Here is a 10,371-nt window from a genome sequence, read left to right on the forward strand (position 1 = left end):
AGAAAATTACGATTCATTACAGTGGAAATGATTAGCATACTAATAAAATATGGATATACTATCTACGAGTGGGACTTACTACTCGTATTTGAGTATTATCACCACTGCAGGATAATAATGCTTATAATTTATTATTATTATTATTATTATTATTATTATTATTATTATTATTATCATCATCGTCGTCGTTGTTTTCTTCTCTCCCTTTGTTTTCTTCTCTCTTTTTTTTTCCGACGGTTCAAAAATCGAGTAGAATTTCCTTTATAAATTTATTATGGTTATTTGGTTTCTTCGTTCTATGCGCAGGGGCGGAGGAAGGTGGGACTAACTATTTAACTTAAAATAAAAAATATATGAAAAAGTTAACTTACATTATAATATTAGTCTCATAAAGTTTCAAAATTATCTTATAAATTATAAACAAACATAAAATTAAAATATATGCAAAAATAAATTAAAATACACGAGTTATAAACCACAAACAAACAATAATAAAAACTCATACAACATAAAATATAATATGCTACCAAGTAATTAATGTAAAATATATGATAAATGTAATATCTTATGAGGTAGAAAAATATTTATTTATATATATATATATATATAAATAGATTAAGTAAGTTCAAGTTAAATTAGGTTAAAAAAAAAACCCAACCCAAACTTGTCCAATTAATATTTGAATTGGGTGGGATAGATTAATCTCTTGATTGGGTTGGTCAAGTTCGAATTATATTAGATTGGATTGAGTGGGTTAATTAAGTTTGCCAGTTTGTCGGATTTTTTATTCACCCGTATAGTGTTCTCTTTCACAAGAATTTAAATTCACCAGTTTGTCAAATTTTTTATTCATCCGTAGTGTGCTCTCTCACAAAAATTTAAATTCAACTTTTTTAACTGTAGTGTTTTCTCCCATATAAATTCACTTTAAGAACCCCTGATGAGAAATTGAATAACAAGTTTAATGATGTACAACGCTTTGGGAAATGTAAGTGCACCTCCTACCATACACAATTTCGTATTCAAGCACATATAACAAAGCAAAAGGCAAATATTGGAAGCTAACAGTTTATTCAAAGCTAAAAGCAGATTCTCAGTCAGCTACAAGTTCAGTACCTTCTGTTGTGTCCCAAAGAAGAAGGGGAAAAACACTACAACCACTTCAAATTTAGCGGGGGCTTGATTTTGTTTTTAACAGAATATGTAAATTTTAAACATCTCTGAAGTGTCTTCAAGAGAAACCCCTAAAAAACACATGCCTATAGACCGAAACTTGTAGTCCTTGTTTCCCAACTCCGGCGGCTAGTCTCATAGACCCCTGCAATTTTCCACAGGGGAATGTTAGTGCAAACAAACAGATATAAGGAATGATGTATATGCAATACAAAATGAGAAATCCGATTAGAAGAGAGAACAATTTTAACTTTCTAATAGAAAGGCTTAAAAGGGGAAACGAAGGGAAGAAGACCGAGAGTATAACTTGTCCTTGTTTCCCCATTTTTCACATAATGACGCAAATTTACAGGGTTATCATAGAAGCTAAACTCTTAGTTGCTATGTATCATAAAATTCATATTCAAGCATTTAGTAAACACACGGCATGTAGAAACCAGATGACTTTCTTCAACACAGAAGCCTTCCCTTATCTATCTATATCTATGTCTTAATCTAAATGAGTGAAACTCATTTACAAACAACAAATTCACCCATGCACTTGGAAGCACTAGGTGGAACCTCCTCATGACAACGTTAGACTCAATTTTTATATAATAGAATATCAAGATGCATCCAACTTCAGAAAAAAAAAAAAAAAGCATTTAGAATAGAGGAAAAATATACAGGAGTGCAAAATTCAAAAGAAAACACAAGGCGGATTGAGAAGGAAAGAAGAAAAAAAAGGGCAGCAGCGTGAAGATTCCAATTGAAAAGGATGTGTTTCTTTTAAAGTACCCGACTTTCTAGACGAGTATCATCACAAAGTTTACTCCTAGACAAGCAACCGGGCAAGCCCCAGCCTCACTAATCCAAAGTCTAATGTAATGGACCTCCCCATTCTTCACAAAAATGAAATATCTACAAGTTATTGGAGCTGCAATAGAAGTTAAAACTCCTTAGTTTCTATATTTCGTAAAGCCCATCAACAAGAATTTAATAAACACCCAGAATTTAAAACCCGGATAACTTTCACCATCACAGAGGCCGTTATCTATATATATAATTTAAAAGAGTGAACTACTTTACAGGCAAAAAAGAGTGAAAGGGGTGTTTAGTAGCTATATATCATAAAACACAAGACCATCATCAAGCACCTGTTAAATCCCCAGTATTCAAAAACCATATAAAATTTCTTATACAAGCTGAAAGAGTTGAACACAAAACAAACAACAAAAATTTGCCCATATCCCTGGTTCTGACTGAAAAAGGTGTGTTTGCTTGTTTCAAAGTACCTGACTTTCTGGATGAGGATTGCCTTCATCTTACGAGCGAGTTCTTGGGATCGAATTTTGACCTCGAGAGCCTTGCGGGCTAAGACGCGCTTCTCGGAGTTCTTGAGGTGGTAGGTCTGCTCGTTCTTAATCATCCGCTCAATTCCACTCCCCCGCATCCTTCGCTCCATTATCCTCAGTGCCTGGTCCAGGTTTCCGTTAAACACCTTCACCCTTATCCCTCTCCATTGCTGGTACTGCCCAGAGCTTAGAATTTCGACAGCCTCACCAGGAGGCCGTTTCAGCAGATTCAAGCTCTGCCTTATCACTGAGTTCATTCCTAGGAAGAAGTAATGGCCAATCAGAATAACAAGTTGTTTGAAAGAAGAAATTCACACAAAAAAAATAATAAATAAATAAAAAACTAATGGCTAAGAAGGATTTTACAGCAAAAAGAAAAGAACCCAAAAAAGCTGAGAATTAACAAATCAAGATCTACATATATTCCTCAAAAACAATCCAATATACAATAATCATTCTTTCCAACTTGATGAGAATAATTCACCTAACTGTAAGACCACATAAAAAGAAACCTTTTTTTTTTTTTTTTAGCAGAAAAAAGTATCTATTAACCAATAGATACAATAAATGGGAGAAGATATCCAACCATTAAAATGTCTCTTTCTATCCAAAAAGCAAACAAGGATAAATCATGTATCGTAAAAACAATACATAAAAGATATATCAAACTGCCTAGAAGAAGAAATAAGAATGAGGACAATTATCTGAGAATTAAAAGCCAAATGCAACACAGACCTGAAAAAAAAAATTAGGATATAAATAATAAATTAGTGGCATGATTAAGGAAAATAAATAGAAAATATTCGTATCTTGAAACCACAGTCAAATTTCCAGTGTATGCATTTGAAGGATTGCAATATTCAAACAACGTTGATTTTTGTAAGGAAGGAAGGCCTTCATGACCAGCCTCTTTTTAATACATAGCAAAGTAAAACACTTTTAGGGAATAAAAAAAACTAAAAAAAAGTAACGAAAATGAGACTAGTTGTAATAAGAAGTAAGAACAGTTATTGACTTTTGAAATAAAAGTAATTGATGAAATGCAGTTATCCTAATAAGGGGGAAATTTTTGAAAATGTTTCAGAATGAAACGGAGGGAAAAAATTTTAATACCTGTATCCAAAAGTAACTGTCCATATTAGCAGAAATTTCTGTTAATTAATGATAAGAACTAAATAGAATCATAAGAGGTTGTCATCATAATAACTAGATAATATGAGTAAAACTTAAGAAAAGAGCTATTGAAACACCCATATGGGAGACTATTTAAACTCTTACGTGAAGAGACTAGTGAAACTCAAGAGGAAAGAATATTACACTGGTCACTGACTAAAGAAAATTGTGAAGTACGAGAAAAATATCAGTAGTAACAAAACAGAGAGAGAAAATCTAAGAGTACCGTATAACTATCATATGAGACAATGACGTAGATTATTATGTACAGATAAACATCGACACGTATAGCAGAATTTGAGTTGATAGGAAAAAAGCAATTAGGAAAAGGAACAAGCATAAGACATTCGCATAATGCAACGTGCAGAAACTAACTGAAGAAACACCCGGATAAACAAGGATAAACTCAAAGATATTCCAGGAAAAAAATGCCATATAGTGGGAATACATATGAATTACAGAAGAAGCTCCAACCCAATCTAGTTACCAAACAAAGAAAGAGGAAAATAATCCTAATCTATACAAATCATTAAAAAACCATTCACACAGTGCTTAATCCAAACACTAAATCTATAACATATTTTGGTCAGTATCGATATATAATAGTAGTATAGACATAAATTAGACATGACAACATAAAAGAAATTGTAGAAGTTTACTACTTTCTAAAGTAACGGGATGATAATTAATAGGAACATTGTACTAAAACAATCAAATTATGCAAAGTAGTACCATTCTCTAACTAAATTACCCAAAGAAAAAACAAATTTACATGAACAAACTTCCGAATGTCAAAACAAATTCTTAAAATAAAGCAAAATATGAACAAGCGATGATAAATATATATATATATATATATATATATATTTATACACACACTTGTAAATCCATGAGATGAGACTCAAACCGAGAGGATCCAATTAGTGATTAAAGGCAATGCTGCGTTAAAACCGTACAGAATCAGTTCCAATCAAGGGGGATCGGAGATATCACTCAGTACCAAACAAGAGTTGAACACAACGATCATTTGTGAAAACGGTTACAAGGTTTATGAGAAAACGGTTACAAAGGATTCAAATATGAAAATGTCGATGTTTTCAATTAAGGTTACATAATGCACTTAAAAGGGACAGAATTTGTTAGATTACAAACATATCGAAAGTTTCAATAAAATCGGAGATAGAGAGAGACCTTTTCGGAATAGAGGCAAGGAACGCAGGAACCAGAATGAGAGCAATCGAAGGTGGCGTTGTTACCTTCCTCGGGGATTTCTTTGAAACTCAGCAGAACTCTACCCGCAATTCCTCCGATTTCATTTGTGCCAATTAGGGCGTGAAAGGAAAGTATTATTCAGAGATTAAAGACGACAACTCTACCAGATTCTTAGACGAGAGCAGCGAAATCGAAGAAGAAGATTTGCTTTAGGTTGTGCTGCTGTAAATGTAATGGGGAACCCTAGTTGTGCAAAGGATAGAGAGCGAGAGAGAGAAGGGACGATGAGTTTGTCCGTACCGTTCTTAAATAAATAAAAATAAAATAAAAAGGTGTGTGTGTGTGTGTGTGTGTGTGTTTTTTTTTTTTTTTTTTTTTTTTTTTTTTTTTTTTTTTTTTTTTTTTTTTTTTTTTTTTCTGAATAAGGTGCTTGGTTGTGAATGAATCTAACTTCGGTTTTTAACACAATCGTACTTTAACAAATTATCTCTAAATTTTTAATTTTGATTATCAATCTTGAATTTGTTTAATCGTTATAATTAACTCTATTTGGCTAATGTCTTGTGAAATGGACGGACTTATTCTCTTGAAGGAAAAAAAATGTATTTTGATATGCACTTTGAGAGCAGAAGAGGAAGAAGGTTTTTTAAATTTTTTTATTTTGGCTTTTATTTTTTTTTAAATAATTGATTTATTTTTTTATTTTTTAAAGTCAAATGTTTTTATATTTATTTTTTATTATTTCTTACTATTTAATCACTTTTATTTATTTAATTAGAATTTAACATGTCTAATTAATTTTTGTCATGCCACATCAACAAATTATTTTTGCATTTGGATCTGTTTTGATAGATTAGGAGAATTTAAAGAAAGGGTTTATACTTCAGGAGGAGTATTTATAAAAATAATTCATCAAACCATCTATCCTTCTAATAATTATCACGTCATCAAATTCGTTATTTAAATAAACAGTATAGATAAAGTTAATAACGTTTTAAAGTTTAAAAAGTACGCAGACTAATTTTTAAAATTTGAGGACAAAGTGATAAAAAGAGACCAAAGAAAGGGTAATGATAAAAATTTATCCAAAATTTAAAGCTCGACCTTGTTAAACAAGAAGAAAAATCCGATGGTAAACCACATAAATAATACAAAATAACAGATAGAAAAGATAAAAGAAGATGCAACCACAAGAAAGTGTAAACGACAAAAAATTGAAAACGACAACATAAGAAGTGCAGGGCACTGAATTGAAAACGGCAACCATAGCGACACGAAAAATAAAAAGGCGCATACCAACGTAAACGACATAACTAATAAGAGAATTATACTTGAAAACAAGTAAAACAATGAAACTAAAAGGAAGTGAAACGAGATGAAAATGTGAATTAACAGTTATATTGCAAAGCCAGACGTCAAAAAGCGACAATGTATTTTATAAACGACAAGACCATTGAATACCATTATATCATCAATAAACGCCAGGCAGAAGCAGAACCCAATTTTATTAGACTAAAGTAATGCCTAACACGGTTTTGGACTAGTGGTATGGGATTTTAGGAGGGGTTGCATGCTCGATCCTATCTTGGATTAAAAAATAATAATAATAATAATAATAATTAATTTAGTCCTTCAACAATAAGAGTGAGTGCTTACATTTGAACCATAAGTCTATCGGATTATTTAAATATCCACTACTTAGATCTCGTTCATTTTACCAATTTGAGTTTTCAATTTCAGTTTTATTACTAGGGCTGTTCACGGGTTGCGTTGGTGCGGGGTAAGACTTTTTTTTCCCGCCCCAAAGGGTGCGGGTTGCACATATTTGGCCCCAATGATGTTAGAAAAATTTCACAACCCAACGATGTTCGGGTTGGGTTGGGGCGGTGCGAGGTGGGTTGGGTGGTCGATTTCAACATTCAAAAAATTAAAGACTTAAAGTTCAATATAATATTCAAACTTCATCATTAAATAGAAATAGCAACCATCCTTATCAGTCCGGCGAGAGAGCACTGGAGAAAGTAGGCAAGACGGCGGCCGAGAGGACTGAGCGATGAGGAGAGAGTTATGAGGGGGTTCACGGGAGGGGAGACCGAGAATGAGATTGTGAACCCTAATGTTAGCGAGCCTAGGGTAGAACTTAGGCAGTTCGGCTTGGGCCGAAAGCTTGGGGGTATGTTGTGCGGGTTGGGTTGGGGATTACGGGTTGTTATGGGCCCAACCCGCAATTCGCCCCAAACACTTCGGACCAGAGGTATAATGAGCCGCAAATTTAAAAATAATGCTGCGGGTTGTTTTTTTCAGCTTGGGTTGGGGCGGGGTGGGTTGGGTTTGCGGGTTGCTCGGATTTATGAACAGCCCTATTTATTACAGTTAAAAGCTCTCATAAAAAGTCATATCTAACTTTTTCTGTTACAGTGAAAAGCTCTCACATAAAATCACATATTAATTCGAATTGAAAACTCGAATCCGTGAGCTAAACGAGGGTTTGGACTCCAATATCATCAATGAAATCACGAAAAGACCTTATTTTATTTTACCATAGTACAACATCACACAATAGCATAAAATTAAGTAATAATCTCCCGCTTGATAGCTAGGGCAGACACCATTCTGCTGCAAAACCTGATAAAACATTGACCCACACTTCATTCAAGCGCCCAGTAAGGTGATGCGAAGAATTGTACTGAGCAATACCAAAAGAACTCTTATCCACTACAAGTGGTGTCTCCCAACTCTTGTTCACGTGCTTATTTAGGCTGTTCCAGAAACCTTCAACTTCTTTTCCAACGTTGTCATCCTCAGCAAATCCAGAAAAACTTCGGACAGCTACGCAGTGACTTCGCCGTTTGTCAAGCTGGAGATTCAGTTCAGGCAAGGGCTGTGGTGGAGGCGCTCTTTCATATTTTGTGCCCAGATAAAGCTTTATGTGATATTCTGACCCTTGTGTTGATGATGATGATGAATTAGAAATGATTTTTGTTAAGACGGGAGCAGTCAATGTAACTCTAGCGGAGTTAAGATTAGCCCCATGAAAGTATTGGTACAATCTGAATGAATATAAAAAGCGACAAACATTAATTTGTTATGTCAGACAAACGACACAATTTTATTGGTTTGTGAATAAAATTAAGCAAATTATAGTAGCTTCACAACACATCAAGGCCTTTTTAGGGTAATAAGATCACATAATCTTTGGGGATTCTACTTTAAAAATTATATATATAATTAGTTTTATCACATCCCTCATTCCTTTCGTCTAATACTATAACAAAAATTTATAGGCCCACTAATTAAATGGAAAGCACTTGAATCAAAAAGTAATTTGTTGGATTCTTAATCTAACATTGAGGTTATATGTTAATAATTATGTGTTGCAGACTGTCTTTAAATGAAAAACACTTGAATTAAAAAGTAATTTGTTGGATTCTTAATCTAACGTTAGTCTTAAATGTGAATAATTATGTGTTACAGACTGTCATTAAATGAAAAGCACTTGAATCAAAAAGTAATTCACTCAAATGATGGGCTCCATTTCACTCTCAACCACAACGAACCTAGCTAGTATTCTTAGAGGGAGATAATAAAGTATTAAACCTTTGAACCCACACTAAAAAGAGAAAAAGAGAAGATATTGGAACCGCTACACCACCACTTTGGTTGGTAGTTTATTCTTACGTGTTTGCTATCTAATCAGACCACAAGAACACAAGAAAAAAGAGGGAGGGGGGAAAAAAAGTGAGGGACTTGGTGGGGAAATTACCTGTGAAAGCCATCTTTGGTGGAGTTTTCGAATGAAGTTGTCCCTCGGACGAGAGCTGACATCCACGAGCATTCTCTGTAGAGTCTGACCTCGAAATCTGACTCTGAGTACACCACTGTGTAATGTGGTGATTCAATTGCGCAACCACTTTGTATAAAGATGCTAAACAAACGCATTGCCACAACAAATTGCACCATCATAAAGTTTGTGAAAATTGGTCTCTCCATCTTTAACTCTCACGTTTGCGCTTCAATATTTATTTGCTCTCGTCCTTTGGCTTATATATATATATATATATATAAGCGGGACATGTCCCATGAACAATTGCACATTTGTCCTTATAAAAGTGTTATCACTACACTAAATGCTACCACATAGTATTTCCATTTGTTATGTTTCCTTTGTGGCCGTTTGAGCCCACTAAAACCAAATACTAGTTTAGTAGTGCTTTTATGCAGTACTATATATGTTGTTTTCTTTAGTTTTTTCAGAGTTGGCAGCAAACGTGAGACTCAAAACTGTGGGCCGGAGCACTAAAATATTGACACTTGAAATTAAGGATGCATATTTATTCTTGAGTGGTTTGAGTGCCACGTTGAGCAAAAGGTGACGTTGCGAAAGATAAGCAAACAGATAGAATAGAATCCATTTGCCATGTTTTTTATTGTGGCGTTCCAGAAAAGAAAGACAAGTATATATACATGTCATCTAAACTATGATCATCCTCGTCGTTTATACATGTGGCGGCCTTTTCATTGACGGCTTGTTTGGTTCAACAATTCAAACGGTGAAGATTTAAATTTTTTTAATTAAAATTATAGAATTTGAACTGTAATGATTTAACTTGTGAACTAAACTGTTATTTAGATGTGTAAATAAATTATAATTTGAATTATGAATAAAATCTGAACTGTATTTAGATAAAGTGTTGAAAACTGTAATTAGAATTTTATAACAAATCTTACAACACCTCATCATAAATAACATTAAAAATATGTAATATATATGGGTGGAAATGTGTTCCTCTATTCATTATGAACACCTTAAAAAAAGCATCTCAATCGAAATTAAAATGAACAAGTTAGGACATTTTTAAGATTAGAATTGAAGAGAAAAAAAAAAATAGAATCTGAAACTATTGTATTGTTGACAACAATCTGGATTATTAAAATTTAGGAGGGGAGGTGCATTCTAAAATCAACAATTTGAATTGTCCTTAAACTATTGTTAATGGTTTAAATTGTCTTTGAATTTTTTTCTCCCAAATACCAATTTGAATCCTGAACTAAGGTTTGAATCTTAAACAACAATTTGAGTTGTTGAAAAGCCGAGTTTTACTCGAGAGGCAAATTTTAGGGCCTTTGACATAAGGATAGTTTAATTTGCTTAACCTAATGTACAACCCTACTAGCACTATTTGAGCTACAATTTGTTTATTTTTGTTTGCGTCGTTCTTGTTTCATTGCTGGCTTGCCTTGTTAAACATTCGATTTTTCTTTTTTCTTTTTTTTTAAATAATGATATTTGAGTGAAGGGTTTGATAGAGAATGAATTTTTTAGTAGGAGTCAACTTATAATTAAGATGTAATTTGTGAACTTTAATATCAGCTATCCTGTTTCTATTTAAAAAAAAAAAAAAAAACCTTAGTCCTAATGCAACTTAATTAATGTATACACTTGTTTCACTTCCAAATCACAAGTTGACTATGTGCATGA

At 33.2% G+C, this 10,371-nt stretch overlaps 2 protein-coding genes across 3 annotated transcripts; both read right to left on the bottom strand.

Moving 5' to 3' along the window:
• Positions 1-1,052: 1,052 nt before the first annotated feature.
• Positions 1,053-5,197, bottom strand: LOC21410293. 2 transcript variants are annotated; one of them, XM_024168231.1, is made up of 3 exons: positions 4,937-5,197; positions 2,448-2,766; positions 1,053-1,318 (listed from the first exon to the last, which is right to left on the bottom strand). In XM_024168231.1, exons 2-3 carry the CDS (start codon positions 2,762-2,764, stop codon positions 1,309-1,311), a joined length of 327 nt encoding a protein of 108 aa, XP_024023999.1. In that variant the 5' UTR covers positions 2,765-2,766; positions 4,937-5,197; the 3' UTR covers positions 1,053-1,308. The 2 variants fall into 2 exon arrangements, with proteins under 2 accessions (XP_024023999.1, XP_024023998.1); XM_024168230.1 differs by having other exon boundaries at positions 4,872-5,197.
• A 2,187-nt stretch (positions 5,198-7,384) lies between these two features.
• On the bottom strand, positions 7,385-8,955 carry LOC21410294. The gene is made up of 2 exons (XM_010102072.2): positions 8,656-8,955; positions 7,385-7,942 (listed from the first exon to the last, which is right to left on the bottom strand). The coding sequence occupies exons 1-2, from the start codon at positions 8,880-8,882 to the stop codon at positions 7,489-7,491; spliced, it is 681 nt and encodes a 226-aa protein (XP_010100374.1). The 5' UTR covers positions 8,883-8,955; the 3' UTR covers positions 7,385-7,488.
• Positions 8,956-10,371: the final 1,416 nt, after the last annotated feature.

The sequence above is a fragment of the Morus notabilis genome, unplaced genomic scaffold, assembly GCF_000414095.1.
Source record: "Morus notabilis unplaced genomic scaffold, ASM41409v2 Scaffold99, whole genome shotgun sequence".
NCBI lineage: Eukaryota > Viridiplantae > Streptophyta > Magnoliopsida > Rosales > Moraceae > Morus > Morus notabilis.

Coding starts and splice junctions, on each gene's coding strand:
- LOC21410294 (XM_010102072.2), bottom strand. CDS start 8,882: ATGGAGAGACCAATTTTCACAAACTTTATGATGGTGCAATTTGTTGTG. Junction 7,943..8,655: donor ACCAAAGATGGCTTTCACAG/GTAATTTCCCCA, acceptor ATATTCATTCAG/ATTGTACCAATACTTTCATG.
- LOC21410293 (XM_024168231.1), bottom strand. CDS start 2,764: ATGAACTCAGTGATAAGGCAGAGCTTGAATCTGCTGAAACGGCCTCCT.